This window comes from Vidua macroura, chromosome 14 (assembly GCF_024509145.1).
Source record: "Vidua macroura isolate BioBank_ID:100142 chromosome 14, ASM2450914v1, whole genome shotgun sequence".
Classification (NCBI taxonomy): Eukaryota; Metazoa; Chordata; class Aves; order Passeriformes; family Viduidae; genus Vidua; species Vidua macroura.
Genome location: NC_071584.1, coordinates 1,827,846 through 1,851,374, shown reverse-complemented (window position 1 = coordinate 1,851,374; position 23,529 = coordinate 1,827,846). Strand labels below are relative to the sequence as shown.

The window sequence follows — 23,529 nt, the reverse complement described above, 5'->3', positions numbered from 1 at the left end:
CTCACTTTGCCAGGCTGCTTCTTCAGTTACCTGAACTTCTGGTGGCAGGAGCCACCTTCGTCTTTGTCTTGTCAGGATTTAGTCCCAGCATTATCAGGTGCGTGGAATTTATGGATGAAGTGACAATCTGCATAACATGTGGGATGCAAAGCAAAAGCTCTCTCCGTTTTCTGAGCTTTAGAGGGGGAGTTACAGCAGCAAGAACAGCTTTTGCTGTGTGTTTGAGAGGGTGAAAGGAGCATGCCCTGTAGCCCCTTCCCACGAGGAAAAGGTGTGGGGGAAAAGTCAGTTCTTGTGAGGACCGGCAGATTGTAGTCACCTGCTTTGAGCTGTGCTGGGCTCAAGCAGCTCTTGAGAGAGCACAGCATTTTAGGTGGCTTTTGTCCCCTCAGGGCAGGCTTTGAGGGCTTCACCATGGACATGGAGGGGCAGCAGCTGCCTTCCCAAGGGGAAGGACGCAGTGCCTTTCTCCCTCAGCCCAGGGCTATCGTGGGGGTTGTCCCTGCTCTCTGCTCCCTGCCCAAAGGCAGCAGAGCTCCAGCTCCGTGCCGGTTCGTATGGGTGGCTCCAAACCACCAGCTTTCGGATGCTGCCTCTTCGGATGGATGTTCGACTTTGCTTGAGGGGTGAGAGTGTGGTGCCACAGAAGGCAAACAGCAGCCCCAGCTGGGAGGCTGGGACAGTGGCACCAGGGCGAGCCGTGACCCCGCGTCCGACCGAGGAGGGAGGCGGTGGCTGATTTATGGCACAGAGGAGCCGGGGGTCTCTCCGAGTGGAGCTGGAGGCGAGTTGCCATGGAGATGGGCTAATAAAGCACCGCAGCAGCGGCTCTGACGCTGCTCCGGTTGCAAAGAGCGGGCGGGTGGGGAGAAAGGGCGGCTGCCATGTGGGGATGGAGAGACAGAAGGTGACACCCAGGAGAGTGGGACAAGAGTTTGGTCTGTAAAGCCGTCGAGCTGTCCCCGGGTGCTTTAAGAGTAGAGGAAAAGAGCCCTCCTCTCCCAGCTCTTTGGGAAGCAGGACATCATCACGGTGCTCCTTGGCGGTGAGTGACCAGCAGCTTCCAGGGAAAGGCAGAGTATCTTTGTTCTGGCCACCTGTGTGCAGGCTGGCCGCTTTCCCTGGCAGCAGGAGAGGGCTCCGAAGTGGATGTCAGCTTGCAGGGACCCCCTCACACAGGACTGGCACAAAGGACTCCGCTGTGCCCAGCACTGGCTCCTGTTTTCTCCACACGCCAGCTGCTCCATGCCAAGGCGAGTGCCTGAACCCCAGCAGGACGTTTGTAACTGCAGCGCCCTCCCTGTGCTGGCGATCTTTCGTCCTTGGAGCGGCTCTGTGCCTCCCAGTGGCCCTGTGGGAGGTGTTGCTGGGACTTGTCCCTCCCAGCACGCTGCCCTCCTGCCTCTCAGTGCCAGGGAAGGTCAGCTGTGCCCTGGCTCAGCCCTTCCCTGCAGAGAACAGCCAGCTTCCTCGGATGCTGGCTTTGGGTGGAGGCTGGGAAGAATGGGGGTGGCCTGGACTCGCCCCCAAGAGCTGTGTGTGCTGGAGGTTGCTGCACATCCCCAAGCTCTTTCTCCAACCTCCACCTGCAGAATGGACCCTCCTGCTTGGCTGTTGAAGGGCTCAAATCTGCAATTCCATTCTGTTCAAGGGCATTGCAGCATGGACCTAAAAGCAAGCAGACTTTTATTCTGGCTTGTTGAGCAGGCTGATGGGAGGGAAAGGCTTTGCTAATTATTAGCAAGGTATTCCCAGGCTGCTGTACTTCCATTTGGAGAGATTACTCTTCAATAATATGGTGACAGCCACATTTTAACCTTGATCACCATAAGAAAGGTTTTGCTTCAAAGCCATGAGCTCCTGGACTGTGCCAGAGTTCAGGGAGGTGTTCCAGCAGGTAAAGGCAGAGGCAGGGAGGTTAGATAGTTTAAAAAAGAAATTAAAAGCCTTATGATGGAGAGATGCATTAAAAGATAATTGCTTACAGGTTTCACAAGATGTTTTTATGCCTCTTAAATTGATGAATATATCCACAGAGACTGATACTCTTAATGGAGGGTTACCTTTACTTCTGAATAGAGCAGAGATCAAAGCAATTACAACTAGCTATTGATAACACTACCCATACCCCCCAGAGAAAAGGTTGTCTAAAATTGGACTTCTTAAGCTACCTAATGCCTGCTTCCCTGGCCAACACCTCTTCTTTCCATCCTGACAGCATCCCCTGTTGTCCAAACCCCTCCTGTGCTACTGCTGGATAGCCCTTATGTCTTTAATTCCATCATCATGCACTGTCCAGATGGTGGGAGCACTCACTTCCCTTATGGGTCAGTTGTTTTTCAGCACTGGCTGGGATAATGGAAGGTTTCCACAGCCTCCCTTGATGTCTCTGCAGGGCTAACAGGTGGGGTGAGCAAATCATGAGGGGCATGAAGATTTTTGGGATCACTGGCACAGCCTCTCTACGCCAAGAGGGCTTTGACTGGTGGGTATTTTGATTAATGGTTTGGCAGCTGGAAGCAGACCTTGCTGTGGTGCACAGGTGCCTGCTCTGCCAAGAACTTGCATGAGCTGATTATGGTGTGGATCAGCACATCTGGAGGGGCAGAAAGGGTTACAAAATGTACATCCACAGACCTCCCGATTTGGGAAGTGTGCCTTTCTTAGGTGCTGCACCTCTTGCTCTGCTCTCAGCAACTCACTGTTCATGTGGTGCTCTCTTTTCTGTCTGACTCCAATTAGTCTCTTCCCCACCTTTTTAAGAGCCTGGCATGTGCTGTGGCTGCAAGGGGAGTGATTCAACTGGATTTTTAGATTCTTGGAAAAGCTCTTCCAATGAAGGGCCATACGCCCAAGACTTGTTCAAGCTGCTGGCAGTGTCAGAGACTTCTGAGCACAGGAGGCAGCGTTTGGTGAAGGCATCTCAGGGCAGATTAAGAGATGTTGCTCCTGGGGAACTGTGTATGACTGTTGCTCATGGAAGAAGAGGCCTCAAGAGAAGCATGGTTTTCATTGCCTCTGACTGTTGTTAGCAGTACTTAAATGTGTAAATCTTGGAATGTTCTTCAATACGAACCATTTAAAATCCTGAGTCACTTCTGTCTCCGGATGTGCCTGTCTCGCTGATTCTGTTTCATGCCTCTTCTCAAATCCAAGGCAGCTCATGCCAGCAGCTGAATCAGTTTGGAAAAGAGGAAGAACAAGTATTAGGACGATTTCTGCTCTCAGCCTCAAGGCCATCAATGTCCTTGAGTAGGCCAGGTCCCCTGTCTGAGCGTGGTCATCCTGGTGTATTCTCCAGTGGAGCACCACCTCCCAGTGGGAAGATGGTGGGCCAGACCCTTGGGGCTCTTAGCTGAGGGAATGGCTGTGCCTTGGGACTCCCTCTGGGCTCTTCCCTGTTCCCTTGCCAACAGTCTTTCGTTCACAAGCATATAAATGAGGAACTGAAGACGTGGCTTGGAGGAATCGTGGATGTAAGCAGGAATTCCGTGTGAAGAACTATGGCCAAATTGTGTTGCTCGCAGGGCTCTTCCTTAGCTGACCATGCCCTGAGCAGGATGCTGGATTAGCTGCTGGTGTCCTGAAATCTCTTCCAATTCGAGTTTTCCTATGATCCTATGATTCGTCCTAGTTTTGGAGACCAGCAGAAAGCTCCTCTGCTGGCGTGCACACACAGCTGTCTTCTTGAGTGATGCTTTATATTATGGCAGGAGGAATTCAATGCAGAAACAGACTTTTTTTAAATGGCAGCAGCCCTACACCATGTACTGGGTGCTGTCATTCATGTGTGAACAGCCTAAGGACAATTAAAATGTTGGCTGTCCACACGAGATCTCTCAACTTAGGACTCTGCTGCTCAGACAAAATATTTTTCAGAGGACAGAAAATAACAACTTGAAGGTCTTGCTGCTACTGCAAAATTGTCCTGTGAGTATTTAATCTCCATTGTCTGGGGCTGGATGTGATGTTGAGGGCTGGAGAAACTTATCTTGATTAGGGTTTGCGATGGTTCAGAGTTCCTGTAAGTGAGCCAAGCGTTGCAGTAACACTAAAGATGTTTCTTGCTCTGGTCTAAGACATGGCAGCTTTGACTGTGGGGGCAGTGACCAGTTTTTGTTCAAGATGTTGGTCTTGTGAGCTCCTCTGGTCTTGCCGGTGGACCCTGCCCAGCAGAGGAAAGCAGAACTCTATGGGCATTTAACCTGCTGCTTACAGATACCTCTGGATACATGGATTAGTAAAGACCATCCTCAGACCACAGGGAGATGAAATTTGGCTTTGAAAGAGAGATGAGGTTCTCTTCCTACTATCCAGGGATGTCATGATAAATACTGCTATCTCACCAAAGGCAGGATGGCTGTGTTCTGCGGGGATGAGGTAGAACCACGACTGCCCCTAACCTTCTCCTGGAAGCAAGAACTGGGTCATTTTCTAATACCTCAGTGCAGAGAACTGACAGTTAAATTGGATTTAATCACCCATGCCTTGAGGGCCCTTGTCCTGAAGTATGTTTCCGTGTTATTTTAAGTATTCAGAACCAAGAGTCTTTTCCAGAGGAGCTCTGGGGTGGTCAGCAGTGCCTGCAGTGATGCTCCGTTCACCCACCCCACAGCCTCAGAGGTGGAGGGCTGGTTCTGTACCTTGGAGTCAACTGCGGCTGAGCCTTGCGCTGCGTGCTGAGCAGGGAGAGCTCTGCAGGGACAATATATTTTGAGTGTGCCTCACTGTCAGCTTTTGCCTTCCCAGCTTCGCTGCCGTGTGGCTCTGCAAAACCTCCCCGAGCCCAGCCGGCTCTGGCCAGCCCTTCCTCTGGGATCCCTGCATTTCCACACCGCTTCTGCCCTTGCCTTTGCTGCCTACTCCTTGCTGCATTTTAACCTCTCTTCCTCCTCTCCTCTTCCCCGCCTTTCTCTCCTCTGCCTATCGTTTTATTGCGATATAAGCCTCGGCGATCCCAATTTGTGGGCCAAACTTCCCTGTCCCGGCGGGAGACCCGGGATTCGACCAGGCCTGGCAGCGTGGAGGCAGCTTGGGGTGCTGCCCACCTCCTCGTAGGAGCATCAGCGCCTCGAGGAGCTCCCCCCTTCAACAGGTAGGGAGCAGCCAGCCCTGCTCTGCACATCCTCCTGCGCCGAAGGGATGGCGGTGCTCTGAGGCCGGGGCTGGGCGGAGGACCCCGCAGCATCCATCGCTCGGGGAGGGGGCCCCAAACCGGGGCAAGAGACGGCGACCCATCCCCGCTGCCTACGCTGCGGGGCGGGCGGCTCGGCACAAAGCGGGTGGGTAAACCCTCCTCCGGGGCGCGGGGAGAAGGAGGAGGAGGAGGAGGAGGAGGAAGGCGGGGGGATGTTGCTCCCCTCCCTCCCTCCCTCCCTCCCTCGCTGTCTGCCTCGCTCGCCGCGGCCGGAGCAGCGCGCAGGCGGCACTGGCAGCCCCGGCCGGGCGGCACGGCGGGCTGGGGCGCGGAGCCCTGCGCAGCGCTGCGGAGCCCGGCGGGCTCCGGCCGCCCCCCGAGCCCCCCGCCGGGGCAGCCGGAGCGCCGGTGAGTGCGGGCGGGTGGGCGGCGGGCGCGGCCCCGCTCCCCCGGGGCTCCCCGCGCATCCCCGGCGGGGACGGACGCGGGGGGCAGCGCGGAGCCGGGCCGGGGACGGGATGGGATGGGATGGGGCTGCCGGGGACCGCGCCGGCCCCCCGGTATTGTCTGGGGGTCGCGGACAATAGGCGGAGCGACGAGGGAAGGGGGGGCTCGGCCGGGCGGCCGCGGGCTCGGAGCATCCCTGCTCCCGCGGCAACTCCCGCGCGTGTCGGTCCGGAGCGGAGCCGTGCCCCGGTGCTCCCCGCCGGGCATCCAGCCCGCCCGGCTGGCACTGCTGGCTGGAGACCGGGGAGAGCGGCTGCGGGGAGAAATGCCGGGAGGAGGACAATCCTGAGCCCCCCTGGCTGGAGCCGGACGGGGAATGCAGGGGAAGGGCTGAGCGGGGAGAAGGGTGTAGTAAAGCAAAGTCAAATTTCCCCCTGAATCCCGCAGCCAGGCCTAATGGGCACAGATGCTGTGTTGGGCTGGGGAGAGAAAGGAGTTTTGGGGGCTGCAGTTTCTGAGGCTGGTATGAGGGGAGAGGGGAAAGGAGGTCTAGGTCTTTTCTCCTTCTCCCAGAGTTACTAGGACTGAGATAGGGATCATTAAAAAGGAATAGCCTAATGCAATTAAGTGGCAGACGGTCCCCACTGCAACACTTAGCCATTGTTCCTCACTCTGCTTTCTGCCAGAATGGTTCTCTCCTGGACAAGAGAAGTACAATTGAACGAATAGTTCATTTCCCTGGCCAATTGCATCTGTAGTGTCTCCCTCGAATCTGCTGCTGACTGGCTGCAAATGCAGCAGCATCCCCAGACAGCAACAGAGAACCAGGACCCTCTGGTGAGATTCCCGCTGCCGTGGGCTGGCAAGAGCAGCTCCCAGTGGCTGCTCACCCGAGTTGTTCTGATGGCAACAGCAGAGCAGGTTTGCTCCCTCACCTCTCCATCCCCTTAGTGCCCTTCTGGGGAGCGCAAAGAAGAAAACCAGCAGGTGCTGAGGCAGGACCAGCCCACAACTAGAAGATGCTACTTGTGGTTCAGGCAAGTCTTCTCCTTTCTCTAGTCTGCCTCTTAACTTTTTCCTTGCCCTGGAGGATGCCCAGGCTTTTGAGGGGTTTTGAGGTGATGCTGTTTCGGTGGAGTTTGGCCAGCCTGCCCTTCAGCCTGTGCCCGCGGTGCCCGGGTGCCCCGCAGTGCACAGAGGCAGGAGTGCTGGAGCCTGACCCTGCTGCTCCTTTCCGAGAGAGCTCCGAGCAGCTGGAGGGATTGCGGCTGCACCTGGGCCCTCGGCACACGCTCGGCACAGGCTGCTGTGTCCTTTCCCCTGGAATCTCCTCCTGGCTCTCAGCGTGCAGCCGAGCCCGGCGCGTGGGGAGGCACAGATGCATTGTCTGCACTGCTGCGAGACACCCTCGGCACAGGGGGACTGCTGCTTTTCCTCGCTTTGGAGCTTCCTGTCACAAGTCTGCATCATGGAGCTTTTCTCCTTCTGTTCTTTCTTCTTTCTTCTCCCTTTGTCTGTAGACTGCCACCTGTCCCACTTCACTCTCAGCTTCTCCTTTGCCTTTTCCTGCTTAATGTGTTCTTCCACCTCAGTTTTTTTTGTCTAAGTAGACCATGTCCTCTTCAGCCTGCTTCTCTCCACACTGGAGACAGAGCCCAGCCCCTCATCTCAGTCCGAGTATTCCTGCCAACTGTTTACAAAAAGTAGCACAATACCCAGGCTGAACACTGACATAATTACATACCCAGCCAGAGAGTGTAGTAAATAATCCAGCTTTTCAGGCTTTTGCCCAGTGGTGAGTCTTTTGCCATCTCCTCTGCCCATGGGCTAAATGTATTATACTTGGCTTGCATTCACTCATGTTCTGGAAGCACGGAGTCAGCGCAGCCGTGTGTGGCATCAGAGTGGATGTACAGGGAGGTACAGGATGTACAGGGATGCCTTGCACCATGCACACTCCCCGTGCCTGTGTGCATCGTGTGTCTCTGTCTGCTCCTGGGGCCGGGCTTTGACAGTCGTGCTGGGCTCCTGGGGGGCTGCCAGGGCAGGGAGGCTGCTGAGGTGTGGGGATTGTTCCATCGGCGAGGGCAAGATGGCTCTGGGGCGAAGGTCAAAAGCGCCAGCAAAAAAACGCGGGGCTTGGTGTGTGGCATTTGCACGGCTGGCCAGTTTTGCAGAGGTTGGTGGGTACATGGAATTGCAGATACACAGAACTGTGAATATTGTCAGCACAGTTGTGTTTCCAGTTGTGATTGTGAGCCTGAGTCTGTCTGCAGTTGCTTTGATTGTGAGTCAGTCTGTCTGCAGTTGCAGTAGCTGTGAATCAGTGTCTGCCTGTAATTATGTGGGTGAATCAGTGTTGGCTTGTTACACTATGAGTGCAAACGGTTTCCCATAGCAGTTGTGGGTGTGAATCACTCTACAGTCCCTCTGGATGTGTTTTTGAGTAGAGAGATGCAATACTTGGATTAATTTTGTTTTGATGAGGAGAAACTGTCAAGCGGCTTCTCATTTTGGAAAATTAAAGCTGGGCTGGGAGTTGGGCACAGACCTTATTCCTTCGTTACCAGCAGAACAACTTACAGAAGAAATCCACTTTAAGGCTTGCTCCCAAGATTTACATGTTGATCTAAACCTTTAATTTCTTTGCCTGGTGCGTCTGCCTCCGGGTGTCTTCTTCTGCTGGCGTCCCTTGCAGAGCTGCAGACAACACATTTGATAACCATCACGTGTGCCTCGTACCTTCTGTGTGTGGCAGATTCACGGGAAGGTTGTTTATGGCTCCTACAGTGCCTGTGTGTTTGCAGGGACAAGCCAGTGTGTGCCTCTCGGGTAGGTGAGCACAAACATTTCCATGGTCAGGAGTCGAGGACTGTGTGGTTCCTCTGCCACACGTCCCTCGCTGCGAGCCAGGGCTGTTTCTCTACGTAGGTGGCAAACAGCAAGTTGGATTCAGGTGGATGGAGGTGCTGCTGCCTGTTTCTTGGCCTCTGATTTCTCTAAAACGCTGTAGCAGCTTCTGGCCCTCAGCAGCATCTGTACAGCACCAGACAGCGCTGAACTAGAGGCAAGCTGGAGAAATCCGGGCGACCTCAGGTGATGGAAGCAGAGCACTGGGCTGGATCCAGGCTCCCAAAGGCAGCCTGGCCCTGTGCTGGCTGCTGCAGGTAGAGCTGGGAGCTGGCAGGGCTGGGCTGCTGGACTGGGTGTCAGCACACGGGCGTCCCAGCGAGCTCAGTTCAGAACAAAGGGATGCAAACAACCTGGGAAGCGAAGGGATGCGAGACAGGGGTCTTGTGAAAGACCACAGCGCCTTGCTCAGCTGTTTCCGGGCTTCCAGATGAACTGTGGCTGCTCATTGCTGCCCCTGCCCTCAAATGAAAAGATGTTTTTGTTCCAAGGGACCCTCCTTTTTAGCTGGAGTGATTGAGAACTGTAGAAAACCCTCCCCAGCAGGGACACAGGGCAGCGTGTGCCTCGCCTGTGTTTATTGCTGCTGCACTGAGCACTTGCTGGCTGCTGTCTCTGCAGAGAGAGCTTGGAGCTTTGCTCAAAGAAGCATTAGAGAGGCACAGCAGTGGTCACCAGAAGCCTGGTGTGCTCTCACAGGGTCAGGGACAGCTGAACAGAGCCCAGCCCGTGCAGGCTGGATGATTCCGCAGTCCTTGAGGGGTGTTGAAGAACCTCTCCTGCTGCCTGGGACCTGTTTTGGAGAGCCTCCAGTGCAATGAGGAAGGGCTTTAATGAGCTTCTTGTGCTGTGCAAGTGCTCCTGAATTTGGGGGTAAATATGCAGGTGTTGTGAGGTCACCTAGAGCGCTGTGCTTGGCTGTGCTGCCGTGCAGGTGGGCAGATGGTGCTTGACACCACCAGGGTCTGGATCACCCTCTTCTTCCTGCACAGAAGTGCTTTGATCTGGGCTTTTGGGCTGAGGCTGCCTCTCCTTCCCAGTCTGATTTCCAGCTGGCTCCCAGCATCAGCTCCTCACTGCACAGCCCTCCCTGAGATACCTGACTTGACAAAAGATGTGCAGCTGCTGCAGGTCCTGGGGGCTGAGTGGGAGCTGTCAGTGCTCTGCACCCCTCCAGCTGATGCCACTGGTGTCCATGAATGGCAGGGGGGGATGCTGATCCAATCACACCACAGGTGGACAGCATCTCTGGGTGCAGTGCTGGGGCAAATTTGTCCTTTGGGCTGGTTTCTGAATGCTGTCTGCATGGTGAGACTATTGCTGAGTGAATCAGATGGTTCCCCTGGCTGTGCATCTTCCCAGGAGGCAGTAATTCGGGTGAGATACTCATGTGACTCTCACAAACGTGCCCAGGTGGGCTTATGGGCCTCTTCTGCCTTCTTTTCTTTTCTGGTGCTTGCAGTATTCCCCTCTCTGGCCGTTCTCTCACGTTTTTTGCAATTTTATCTTTCAGTTTCCACCTCCAAAGTTCTGTGTCTCTCCCTTGTCAGCAGTAAGCCTGTGCTAATCACTCTTTCCTAGGAAGGCACTTCAGAATATTTAATGGTTTCTAGAAAAAGGTTTTCTGGGAAGATCAGGCTCAGCGTGCCAAGTCAGGAGATACCCAATGTTGGCATAGCTACTAGAGTACCTCGCTGATTTGGAAGTTTCCAGCACTTTTTTTGGTTCCCAAACCCACTTCAGTGGGAGCAGGGGCTGGAGCATGTCACTGTCATGAGGAAAGGAAGGAAGGAAGCTTTTCCAATTCCTTGTTCACAGCACGTCCAACAGGAAGACTGTATTTCCCTGGAGTGCTGTTGTGCTACGATGCTCTGGAGATTGGACAGATTGTCTTGGAGAGGAGTGGGAATGTTTGTGAAGCCCTTAGGTGTGTGCTTATAAAGACACCTGCCAAATTCCATGTGTTGTGAACTTCAAGTATCACTGGATCCCAGCTGCAGGATGTCAGCAGGGCTCCTTAGGAAATCTGCATTGGATTCAGCTGTGGAGGTTACCAGCAACTGCACAATTAGTGCTGAGTGCATTTGCTAACTGTGCCATTAAGGAGTGAGCCGTGGACAGATGGAGGAAGGAAGAAGTGCAGGGCTGCTCTGAACACACACCATCCCTCCAGACTCCATCTTGCTCAGACACAGAGGAGAGCCAGAAGCTCTGGGGAAGATGTTCTTTAACTTACATGGAAGAGGGGTCGGTCTGAAGAGTTGTACCACTCTTTTCTGTGCTTGAAAATGTTGGCATTCTGCACTTCTTTCTTCATGGACACGGTTCAGTTTTCCCTTCAGCAAGTCCTAGTAAGAGATTTGGCTTTTTTCCCTTCTTTGAGGCTGGTAACAGCCAATTAACATTCCTAAAGCCTCGCTTGGTTACATGCAGTTAAACGCACGTTGCCTGCATCCTCCCTCCCCTTCCCGAGGATCAGGGATCCCTGCAGGTATTCAGATCAAGGCGTTGGCTGATTCAGAGCTTTCCTGAGTGGGAAGTGACAGCTGAATAGCCTAGCACGAGGACAGCCCCAGCACGGCTGGAGGAGCTCCAGTGCTGCGTTTCCTGAGGCACTCTCGTGGGTGTTCCCATCCCTTCCCTGTGCACCGAGGGACCCCTTCGCCTGCTCTGCCATCAGCACCCTCTCCAAGAGTTTCTCTTGTGTGCTAAAATCTGAGGAGCTCAGTTACTGGGCTGTTGAAACCTTGAGAGTTGTTTCACAAACTGATTTTATTAGGGAGGCTGTGTGGCCAGTAGAAGCTGTTGGGCTTCTGAAGCACTTGCAGCAGTTGGTTCTTGTGTGTGCCTGTGGCTGGGCTTGCAAGAGCCCCAGGAAAGGGGAGAAGTGATGCTGAGAGCTGCTGTGCCACGGGAACCACACTAGGATCTGGCTCTGGGGAGCTTTGGGTGATCCCCCAGACTGTCTGAATGGTGAAATCTCCTCTGCAAAAGCCTCCTCGTATTTTCCAGCACGTTTCCTGCTTGGCAGCAGGGTGATGAGCAGGACTGGCTCTGCTTCTCAATCCATCTCCGAGTGTGAAGTAGCCACAGAATGAGGAAAACGCCCTGCAGACTCTTCTGTCCAGCTCCCCAAGAAAAACACAATGCATGAACCAAAGGGAAGTGGTAGGAAACAGTGCCAAGCTGTTTTCCATGCTGTGTTGTGCTCCCCGAGTCCCTGAGTGCAGCCATAGCAAAGCCCCATTTTGGGGATGCTCTCAGTGTGAACAAACTGAGACGTGACTGGCAAAATGTCTGCTTGGGCAAGTAGTGAAAACAGATGTTGCCCCCAGTGCAGGTATGTAGAGCTGGTTCTGATGCTTCAGATGAGACTTAAGCACAAATTTGACTTAATTCGAGCACCCCTGTTGTCCTTGGCTAGCATCTTCCTCATCAGAAGTATCCAAAGTAGGAGATTAACCTTCATCTCTGTATAATCTTGAAGGAAAACTCTATGATCTAGGTTTGGTGAAAATGCAGTTGTTCTTGGCACAGACAGGACACACCCACGTGGAAGGTGTTCTGGGTTTTGTCACTGTTCCTGACCCTCCAAATTACCTTGTTCCTCCATTTTCTAGTGCTCATTCTTTTTTAGCTTCACTTTTCCACTGTTGGTGCATAATCTGCCCCACCCATGGTTTCACCAAATCTGATAAAGATGGTCCCAAATGTTCTACAGGAGCCACAGCAGTTCCTGCAGAGCCAGGAGGCACCTGCTGCAAATCCAGAGTGTCCTCATTTGTGTGGGGATCCCTGGTCAAAGTCTGCTGGCTGTGCAAATTCTGCCCAAACAAAGCATTTTTTGAAATCAGCAGTAAAATGGGAAAATGTTTATTTCAATGAAGATTTTCAGTGGTGTTTTGGGGAGAGGAGAGGATAGATAGCAACAATTTTTTTTTTTTTTTTTTTTTTTTTTTTTTTTTTTTTTTTTTTTGCTTTTTTTTTGCTTTTGGCTAGTATTTGAAATTGCCTTAGGGGAAAAAAATCAATTAAATACTATTCTATAATATGCAAGTTGAAATGAAATGAAAGGGAAAAGTTGAAAGGAAATCTGTTGAGAAGCTGCTTATTGAAGAAGTTCTGGATTTGCCTTGTAAGAAAAATCAACATTTTATCTGTCCTTGTTGTGATTTGGAACGAAGTCTCCCTGAAACATTGGAATTTCCCACAGAGCAGATGTTCAGCCACTTAATTTGTGCTTCATCAGCAAATACTTGAATTTCCAAGACTGTGTGTCCCTTCTGAGCTGGAAAGTGGGGAGAGCCAGAGGAGGTATCCCAAATCAGAGCTTTTCTCACCAGGGCCATGGGTGTGTCCATGCCAGAGGCTCCTGCACCTCCTTGGGTGTGAGCATGAGCTTCCCTACGGGGCATTCAGGTGCAATCCTGATTCACAAAGCCTGAGCACGCTGGGCCTAAATTAATCCACCAATTAATTAATTAATGCACTAATTTCTGCAAGGACTTTATGTGACTGATGGGGAGGAAGGTAAAGGTAGCTAGGGCCAAATGCTGGGTTGGTTGGTTGGTTTGTTGGTTTGTTTGTTTTTTTCCCCCCTTGTACCTGCTGTTAGTGAGTATCTTGCCAGAACAAAAGCTGAGGTGGGTGGTAAGGGCTGGCGGTGTCTGGCTCTTACCTTCTGCCTGCCTGGAGCTAGAAAACAAGGATCAGGCACAGCCTCCAGGGAGACTCTAGGGCCCCATTGCTGTGGGGAGACCAGCAAATGCAGAATCGTGATAAAACCCACGGCCCAGCCTGGCCTTGTGCTCTCCTCCTGCAGGGGCAGGGGTAGCCAGGTGCACGCTGAGGACATGTGTGATCTCCTGGTGTTTCCATGCTGCTGGGCTGAGCCCTCTGCACGGGATTTCTGCTGGGAGTTCTCCTCTCCCACATCCCTGTGCAGAAACCCCTGCTCCCTGCAGATAGTTCCCCTGCCCCTTTCATCCTGGGCCAGAATTGCCACCCAGCTGCTGAGGTTTGGCTGTGCAGCTCCTTCAGTGCTGGGGGGAGCTGCCCGAGGCTCTGCAGCCTTGAGTGGAGAAATCCAGGGGTCACATTTGGCTGGCACCAGCATCTTGCCCTGGTTTCTGCCTGCTGTGATTGACTGGAGCCTTCACTGCTGGCTCTGGGGGCTCAGAGTGGGGCTGGCTGAACCCCCTGGGTGCCAGACAGGGAGCGTTGCGAGGGGGAGATGTCACGACAAGCTGTATTTATCCAGGCTGCTGCTTGGCAGTGCTGCTCCAAGGTGCATCAACATAATGAGATACATAAAAGGAGAAGGCAGTTAAATGTGCAATAACATCACAATAAAAGTAAAACTGAGCATTAATGAAAACTCTGAGCACACCAAGTGTCGTATCGTCGAGTGCTCCCACCACCTTGGGCCTCGGTGGTCAAACTTCATAATAATTTCTGGCAGTGTCATTACCAGAATTAAATGAGGGTTTAACTGTCTAGAAAAAGATGTTGGGAAAAAAAAAAAAATCGGTCTTGAGACTTCACAAATGGTTCTGCTGTGTGGATGTTACTGAGGTAGCAGAGGTGCCAGGTGAGCTGGGGACTGCTGCAAGGGGCAGGTTGTGACTGAGCCTGCAGGGTGAGGTGGAGGAAGAGCCAGTGTGGTTACTTTGGGAAGTGAGCTTTGCATTTGCTGCTGAAGCACCTGGGGAGCTGCAGGGTCTGCTGTGAGGGTGGGGTGAGAGTTTTGTGTGTGTACCTGCTTGGCTCTGCTGTGATGCAGCTTGCCCAGGGCCAGCAGTGCTCCAGGCCAGGATGCTGAGATTTCAAATGCAGGACCCCAGACATGCTGATGGCTGCTCAACATGAAAAATGGAACTGTTTGCTTTCCCCTAGTAACTGAAATCTCTTTTCTCTCCTGTCATTCCCCTCTGTCCCTCCCTGGCAGGTTTGGAGGCTTGTTTTGCAGTGGCTGCACGCTGACACCATGGCGCCGAGGCTCCCGGGAATGGGGCCCTTCTCCCTCCTCAGCCTTGGAGTCCTGGTCCTGCTTCTGGCTCTCCCTGCTGTTGCTGGGTAAGGTGGTGAGTGCTGAGCTGTTGGCCAAGGCTGCAGTCCTCTTACTGAACTTAAATATCCCGGGGTCAGTATGTGTATGAAGCGGTCCAGGGCAAAGCACTAAAGGGTCTCTGCTGTGTTTGACCCTCCCCTTGTCCCCATCCCCATGCCTTTCACCCAGGGGCTGTTCAGTCCCTAACGTGGCTGACACTGGCATTATTTGAGGTGCTCTCACTGAGATCAGTTGTCAGCGTTTCTTGCAACCAAACCTATTTTCAGATTTGGCCTCTGTACAATTCATTCTGGGCAAAGACTCTGCTTTGCCTCAGTTTTAACCTGGAAGAGAGATTCCCCCCACCCCATTTAATATTTTAATAGTATTTTAAAGAACAGAAAATCAATCTGCTTCATCTGTTTGGCTGTTAATGGTGTAATGACCCACGGGCAGCACACCTGACCTGCTGCAGCACCAGGGTTCTCTGCCACCCTGGCTGGGCTTGCTGCTCTCCTGTGCCTGGGTGTGCAGGCTCTGGCTGTCCTGGCAAGGAGAATGCTGCTGCCAGCCTCCCCTTCCCAGCCTCTGGAAGCTGTCTGGAGGAGATGAAAGCCTGTTAGTCCATGACTGCATCCCGCCAGAGCCTTTGCTGGGTGAGCTCGGGGAGCCCTTCGAGGAAGGAGGACAGAGATGTGGGGAGGGAGGAGCTCTGCACAGAGGGAGAGAAAGGCAAATAACACATGACTTCTGTAAAACATTTAGAAAAGCCCTTAGAGTGCCAGATATGGACACTGAAATGCTGTCTGCTGAGTTACAAGTCCAGAAAGGATCAAGGATCTTCGTGCATGAAAAGATGTCGGTGCTGCCCCTCCCGCCCTGTTCTGCTTTGTCTGCTTGGATTTGACTTTGCAGCTTGCCTTGCCCTGTGAGTGCTGACCCTGCCCTGCTGCACGGGCACGGTCAGCCCTGGCCTCTCACCCCGTGGTGTGCCCATGCCCTGTGCCTGCAGCTCTGCCTTCCTCACTGCTGCCTCTTCCTCCCCACCCTGCACTCACCGGAGCCGCTGCTCCCTCGCCTCCTGCCACGCAGGGATCGCTCACAGTACTGCTCCCCAGGAGGATTTGCTTCCCAAATTGTGTGCGAGGGGACCCCTGTGCTGATGTGGCACAGCTCCCCAGAGAGCCTGTGCACAGGTGGCAAGGCAATGACTTTTCCTCAAGCCTATCCTAATTAAATTTGCTGTAAACCTCTGTCCTTCCTGCCTAGAGGATTTTAATTATTTTAAAACCTTGATCCCGCACATCTCTTTGCAGTTCCTTTATGCCTTGCTAAAGAGCAGCTTTAACTTTATGTTGAGGTGAGGTGAGGCAGCTCAGAGCTTTCCTGGGAAAGGAATTATTAGCCCAAATCAGGTGCCAGGCAGAGGTGCTGCTGGCTCTCCCCTGCCTGCACCTTCCCTCGTCCTGCCTACGCCCTCTTCCCCCAGCACCTCCCGAGCGAATCCCACACTGCTCACATTGAAGTCAAACCCTCAAATGTCAGGCTAAGTAAAACAGCTTTGAAATTTGTAAACTCATTTTTCCCATCACGGCTGAGCCTCCACCAGGAGTTCCTTCACAAAAATCCGTCCTCTAGCTCTTTATATTATGGGTAATTTTTAAAGATAGCTTATAAAACATTAATGAATGAGCTTTTCATGAGCATGCTAGCTATTCATAAGTTATAGATGGTTATATACTCATCAGCAGACACTGGGACAGATTGCTTTTAACCATGACATCTATTGAAAGCTGGTACAATTGAAACCCCACTAATTACTGCAGGCATTTGTTAAATTTCTCAAAACTCTTCTTACCTGCAGGGAGTACAAGTCCAGATGAAAAGCCAAAACCAGCATTTGGATTCAGCTGGAAGTCTTGGAGGTGATGCAGTTTGTAGTGTCAGACTTGTTTTGAGGTTTGGGTCTGGCAGGTTGCATTAGGGCTGGGTCAGGTGTTATCCCAACCATGCTTCACCCTATGGGAACTGGGATTTCAGCACTGTGTTATCCTTCTTGTGTTCCTGGAGGCTCAGCTTCTTGGCTTGACCACTCCTCCAGGTGCTGCTTTGCTAAAAAACAGAGGCCAAGTGGTCCTGTGAGAGGTGGGATGTGCCCCTGTAGAAGCAGACCTCAGGCACTTGAAAGGAAATTTCCCAGATTGTTTGGTCAATGAAGCCAATGAAAATTAATGTCAGAATTGCCCAAAAGGGAATATTTCAATTAACTGCAGCATTCCAAATAGTATTGATTCAGCCTGACTCTAAAAGTACCCATGCCCTGCTCTCAATTTTTTCTCTTTTGCTAGGAAATACTCTTTGCCCTTCTTTTATCTTGCAGAATCTGGGTTTTCTGTTGGGTGAACACTTTGATAGAGAGCTCCAAGCCAGCTCTGGTACTTGTCACCTTACTGACACTTGACAGTGTATTTACAGGTGCACCAGCAGTGTCAGGGGTAGCCAGTCTGACCAGATGGGATGCAGTAGGATTAAGCTTTGAAGTCCTTAAATAATATTCATTTTTCTGTAGTTTTTTGTTGGTTTTATTATTTTTTTCCCCCTGTTACTTCATGATGCATGCTGAAAGCAGTGGCTGCTACACATCAAAGGACATAAGGCTGGGATGGGAAGGAAAGGGGCAGAAATGTTAGAAAATGACAATTTAGGGGCTTTTCTTCCCCCAGGATTACATTTCTGATGGTCATAGGTGCTGCCCTTGGTAATTGGAACCATGACTTGCATGTCCACCAGCTCTGGTATGTGGCATTCATGGTCTTCCTCTGGCCAGTGCTCCCCAGTTATTCACCTCTCCATTTAGTGCCAATTTGCCAGTCAGAGCTTCCCTGCTCCCAGGGGGCTCCTGTGGCTGCTGCTGAGCAGCCCTCTGCTTCAGCAGCCTTTTTTCCCCTGCCTGGCTGGGCTTCCTCAGCCACCTTGTTGCCTGTTTATGCCTCTTAATCTTTTCTTTTTTTTTTTTTTTTTTTTTTTTTTTTTTTTTTTTTTTTTTTTTGCCTCATTTGTCTCTCTGTTATTTCCTCTTCCATCTTCCTTGAAAACTCTTCATCTCTATAGATTTTTCTTTTTGTTTTCCGTTACTTAATCTTCTGCCTTTCCATTTGTTTTGGTCCTAACAGCTATTTCTGCTGGGGAAAGCTGTGCTTGAAGCCACAGCACTGCTGCTCTGTGTCATCTGAAATCTCTTTTAGAGGCAGGTGGTTCCAGAAGGACTCACAACCTCCTTTTCTCTTGATTGAAAGGGAGACACAAAATGCAAATGTATTACTTGAGCCCCTTGTGTTTGCAAAACTGCATTGAAGATTTTCTTCAGTGAGATGTGCTTTTTTAGAGGAATTTACTCCTTGTTTTATTCCACCTGGGGCAGAATGTGTTCTGAAGAAATCATCTTGTTTGGGGGCTTGTAGGCTTCTTGTGTTGAGCAGAGATGGGAATGTGGAAACTCATTTGTTTTTATAAACAGGGAAAGTTCAGCAGAATGCAGAGATGGTTCACTAAGTGTTTTAATGATGGGGCTTTAAGCCTGTTTACTGAATCCTTACTTTTCTGTCTTCCCTCTTCCCTGGGGCAGAGATCTTTGAAATGCCTCAATCTGCCAAATACCTGGTGTCACCTCTTCCATGCTGCCTGTAAGGAGATAGTGGCACTTCAATAACTGAGCTTCCCACAGCCTCTGCTCAGAAAATGCCCGTTTTTAGGGGCAGGCAAGGGATACTGGGGCATTCCTGTTAAAATAGGGCTCCTAAAGCACTCCCCGTGGTGTCACCAGATGACACAAGGAAAAACGACGCACCACAGCCTTGGTCACAATGAAGAGACTAATTTATTTCCTCTGATTCCAATCGTTTATAGTTCTCAAAAGGTGCCAGTGGATTGGAGGGTGAACGTGCCACCTCTCCAACGACACTGGACAAACCACCTGTACATCAAATTTCTCCGCCTCTATGAAAGAATGCAAAACAATAGGTTGTTTACAGAAAGTTGTGTGGGAAAGTTCTCTACAAGAATGTAAACTCAGAAGGCTTTACAAAACTCTTGATAACCAGGGCGACACCGTGGTGCTGCAGGCTCTGAGCGATGGGGAGGGGACAGTGGGGAGCTCTGTGAGGACAGAGGGGAGTTGATCAGAAATGCCCTGTGGTGACTTTATCAAAATCCGAGTCCCATCCTGCACTTCAGGCCCCTCCCTCCCTGTAGCTCTGGCAGCATGCACGCTGTAGATTTCCCTTCTAACCTCTCTCCTGTTTTTTTCCCTCGCTCCCCGTGCCAGGCTCTCTCAGAAGCACGTCTCAGACGTCGTGGATGACAGCAAGGACAACATCACCATTTTCACTCGCATCCTGGACAGGCTCCTGGACGGCTACGACAACCGCCTGCGGCCGGGGCTGGGAGGTCAGTGGGAGCTGCCTGCAGCTGCGTGGCTTTAGCAGGGACACGCAGCACGGGTGGCTTTTGAACAGCTCTGCTGCTCTGCTCAGGAGGGGAGGCTGCTCGGTGCCAGGCTCAGTTTGAGGCTGTTTGCCTGTTTTGAGGCTCTTTGGCTGTTGGGTATCTCGTGGGCTGAGAGCTGCGAGCCCCAGGGTGGCCTGTGACAGGGCAAGGACAGGCCTGCAGATGGAGCAGCTGTGGGTGAACCCATTCCTGCTATTTTAGAGGCAGGAAAAGCAATTCCCTTTCAAAAGAAATGCTGATACGTTCATTGAGGGGCCGGAGTGTGTCCAGAGAAGAGATCTGGAGCACAACTCTGATGAGGAGCAGCTGGGGGAGCTCAGCCTGGAGAAATGGGGAGATGTTCTCACTTTCTCCAGCTCCCTGAAAGAAGGTTGGAGCCAGGTGTGGGTCACTCTGTTCTCCAAGGAAACAAATGACAGGACAAGAGGAGATGGCCTTAAGTTGCACCAGGGGAGGTTTAGATTAGATGTAAGGAAAAACTTTTCACAGAAAGGGTTGTAAAGCACTGGAAAAGGTTCTCTGGGAAATGGTATCCCTGAAAGTGTTGGTGTGGCACTTGAGGACATGGCTTAGTGCTGAACATGGTGGTGGTGCTGGCTGCACAGTGGAACTTGATGACCTTTTCCAAGCTGAACGATTCTGTGGCTCTATAGCACCAGTTTGCAGAACCTTCAGCTCATGTTGATGTTGCTTTTTAGTCAGTTTGCTTTGCTACAGAGCCTCTATCTCCACATCTTCTCAGTTATTTCCTATGCAGCTGTCACCTGGCAAGCTCTCCCCCCGTGCTGCTCTGGGCACCGGGCACTCACCCAGGCCCTGCTGCCTCCTGAGCTGCCTTCGACGCTGCTGCCAACATTGCTGCTGCTGCAGAGCTTCTCTGCAAGCTCCTACGCTTGTCTGAGGTGCTTCAGAAGGAAAAACCATGGCAGTCACCTTCCCACCGAATGCCTACAGCTTCAGTCAGCATGATCTCAGGGGGCAGAAGAAACAGGGAGATGTGTGGGGGAGACAGATGTGAGATTAGGGAGATTGGGCCAGGGTGGTTTCCTGGTGTGCTGCTGCTGTGGCAGAGCTGGCCCCTCTCAGGTGCTGACAGCTGTGTGTCCCTGGGGCTGCTGAGGGGATGTCCCTGCACTGCTCTGAGCTCTCCTGCTCACCAGAGGTGTGCTTTCCACCCTGAGCTGGAGTCACCACGTGCTGTCCCATTTCCTGAAGGTCCTGCTGCCAAGAGCTGCTTTCCCGAGCTCTCGCATGCTGATGGGATCTCCTGGAATGTCACTTTCCTTCCCCAGAGCAGCCCTGCCTCCTCCCAGCCCCGTGTCCAGCTCTGTGCCACAGCCCTCTGCCCTGCAGCTGCCCTTTGAGACCATGCCAAACCCGGGGAGGAAGGGCTTTTCCAGCCAGCATCCTCACCTCTGCTGTGCTGCAGGACCCAGACAGGAAAGGGTTACAGTGTCTGCATAAGTAATCAGTCAGTTTTATTGCTTTTGTTGCTTGTTTCTTTCCCCCAGAATTAACTGTGGTCCCACTAATAGCTTTGCTTCCTCAAGTCTCCCCAACGGCTGTATTGATTTAACTGAAACGAGTTCTGCACGGGGACTGAGGGGGCATTTATGCTCACTGTAGGCTCAGCTGCAGACAAGCCTGCTAAGTATTAACAAGAGGAGTCCCAAGAGCCCCTTGCTGGGGAAGTTCAAACCTTTCTTGGAACATCTTTGCTCTGTTGCTTTAGATCCTTTAATGCCGTGTTTAACATAATAAATTGCCTGTGCCTGAGCCAGCCCTTGCGTGTTTAAAGACTGCTTTCACCTCTGAGTTCCCCTGCTGAGGCACTCTGGCAGACCCAGGTGGGAGGTGTTGATGAGGGCTGCAGGTTTTGGGGGCTCTTGACTGGCAGTGAGTTGTCCTCTGTGCATGGAGCAGCCTGGTGAGCCAGGCTCTCCCCAGTTTCGGTTGTTTTTCCCAAGGCTGAAGCCTTGGAGGTCTCTCAGCAGGAGAATTAGAGGGAAAAACCTCTCCCACTGCTGCTGGTGGCCAGAGAAGCAGAAATGGTCCTGCTGCAGGCTCCAGAGTTTGGGGTTAATGGAAGAGCCTGGGGTGGCAGTCAGCAAGAGGTGGGCTCCTGCTGGCCAAGGCTGTGTGAGGGCTGGGAAGGGGATGGCCTTGATCCCCATGAGCAGCTGTGCTGCAGTGGGACTGGGCCATGGACAAGGAACATTGGTTTTCCTGTAAGACAGCACTGGGCAGTCCCTGTAGTCTCCCCATTTCCCTTGGGAATGTCTTCCATTGCTTTTCTGAAGATGTCAGGCATCCATGCCCTGCAGTCCCCGGAAAGGGCAGATGTGGTGATCTCGTGTCCACACCAGGCTGGTGGAAGGATGGAGTTCCCTAAATTGTGTGTAACCTGTGTGAAGCAGGGCATGCAGGCTCTTTGCCTGGCTGGATTTCCTGTTCTGGATGAGATGGCCCTGCAGACATTTGGGACATGGAGGGCTGAGCAGGGTTTGGGGCTGCAGCACCTCTCAGGGCTCTGCAGTGCTGTGTGTGCTCAGCCCTGTCCCCTCCTTCAGCTTCCCGTGCGCCAGGAGCCGAGCAGTGTTTGTTTAGACTTTGGGAGAAGACACTGTGTAAGCAACAGAGTGTTAGTGTGGTGACTTCTCCCCTCAAGATAGCCTCTTTGTATTTATTTTCTTATCCCCTCTGCTTTCACCATCTGCTGCCACCCACTCTAATAGCTGCCATGCCAGAGCTCCTCTTCCTGCCAGGATGCTGCAGACAGGAGCTGAAGCAAGCCCGTGCTGAGGCTGCTCAGGAGTGCCTGCTGCTGCAGAGCCACGCTCCAGGTGAGGGTCTGGCCCCGGGCCTGGCTGCTGCTCCTGCCCCAGAAGGAGACATCCAGTCCAGCCAGGAGCCTGTGCTGTCCTGAGGCAAGGGGGAGATTTGTGAGCGCAGTTTGGGCTGACTCAGAAGAAGAAAGGCAGGGGAAGGTGGCTGTCAGACCCCTTCTTCTGCAGTAACACCCTGCAGCACTGGGGACACGACCATTTGTGTCACAGTGTCTGGCAGGAGGTTTCTCCCTGGCTCTGCCTGCTGAGCCAGGGCTGGATTCTTCTTAGGAACAGAGCAGAGTCTTTTCTTTGGCCTCATGACCACAGAAAGACAGTCTGGGATCGGGGAAGGGGTTGCTGCATAAACAGAAGATCTTCCAGGACTCAGAGCAGGGCAGGAGGAGAAGGAGCTGCCAGCAGAAAACCTGTGTTTCCCCTGGGAGAACACGGGGCAGATTGGATATTAAGTCAGGAGAGAAACAGCGATGGACCCCGAGGGAATGGAGACATCTGCTGTCATGGCCAACCTTGCAGGATCACCAAATGTCCTCAGAGAGCTTCTGTGGGCAGCACGGGCCTCTGCTCCTGGTCTGGAGCTCTGAAGTCACACAGATCCTCTGCCCAGCCTGGAGGGGCTGAGGTGGGAAGTGTCTGTCTGGAGCGCTCAGGTTCTCCTTGCTGGGGCTCCCTGCAGAGCCTCATTTATGCACCTGGAGCTCACCTGGAGCTCACAAGAGCAGGAGAGAGGAGATGTGGCCAGGAGAAGGAGGTGGAACTGGCTGACCAAGGGTGAGATGTCTCCTGTGCCCAAAAAGGAGATGCTCAAGTAGTGGGATGCAGATGAAGGGACCACAAGTGGTTCTTCATGAATGACAGATGTACAAAACTAGCCCGTGTGTCCTTGCAGTCCTTACAGGGCCAGTGTGATGTCCAGCACAGTGACCATGAGGGAGAAGGCAGAGGTTGGGGGTTTGAGGGTCAGTGGTGCTCCCTGGACAGCTGAACCTCCTCTGATGAGTCCTAATCGATGGCATTCGGGCCCACTGTGCTGCTGCTGAAACAGAGCCATCCTGGGAATGCCTGGGCACGGCCAGGAGGGGACATTTTCCTTCCTTACAGCCTCGAGAACACTTTAAATGTGCTTTGGCAACGTAGGGCTATTAGTGCTGCAGGAGGAGGCACGTGGGACCTTTCCACAGCTGTTTGCAAAGCAAGGCAGGGGTTTCTTCCAGCTCAGCCAGAGACTGGCTGTTCCACAGGGCCAGGAGTGTGCCTGAGGTACACTGGGGTAAGGGTGAGAAACCCAGAGGGCATCTGGGCAAACTCTCTGTATTGAGGGATTGGGAAGAATTCCAGAAAACTGCTGGGCTTTTCCAGGGCATGCCAGGAGGGAAAGATTTTGCCCCAAGGAAGAGGAGAAGAGAGTAGGCTGCTCGGTTTTCTAAAAGATGAGTTGTAAACATCCTAGATAAGCCAGTTTCTCCAATTGCAATTAAAAAGCAATTTGTACCATGTTAGGCCAGGCTGGGATCGATGAGTGTTATCCCTCCTGGATGCAGCATGACTGACAAGGGAACTCGTGCTGTTCCTCTGAAGCCTCTACAGCATCTCTGGAGTCCCTGACCAGCCCAGCCCTGCTGAGGGGCTGCTGG

The 23,529-nt window shown here is 52.5% G+C and overlaps 1 protein-coding gene across 2 annotated transcripts in view; it reads left to right on the top strand.

The window, feature by feature from the left end:
* The first annotated feature begins 5,262 nt into the window (after positions 1-5,262).
* GABRA3 (gamma-aminobutyric acid type A receptor subunit alpha3) overlaps positions 5,263-23,529 on the top strand; it is a 68,333-nt gene continuing 50,066 nt past the window's right edge. Inside the window, exons 1-3 of one of the 2 annotated variants that reach the window (XM_053990268.1) lie at positions 5,263-5,282; positions 14,442-14,569; positions 18,868-18,989. In XM_053990268.1, coding sequence (XP_053846243.1) covers positions 14,481-14,569; positions 18,868-18,989 — 211 coding nt within the window. In that variant the 5' untranslated portion in view covers positions 5,263-5,282; positions 14,442-14,480. Of the gene's footprint in view, positions 5,283-5,471; positions 5,546-14,441; positions 14,570-18,867; positions 18,990-23,529 lie in introns of those variants that run through there. The other variant, XM_053990267.1, reaches the window with a different exon arrangement.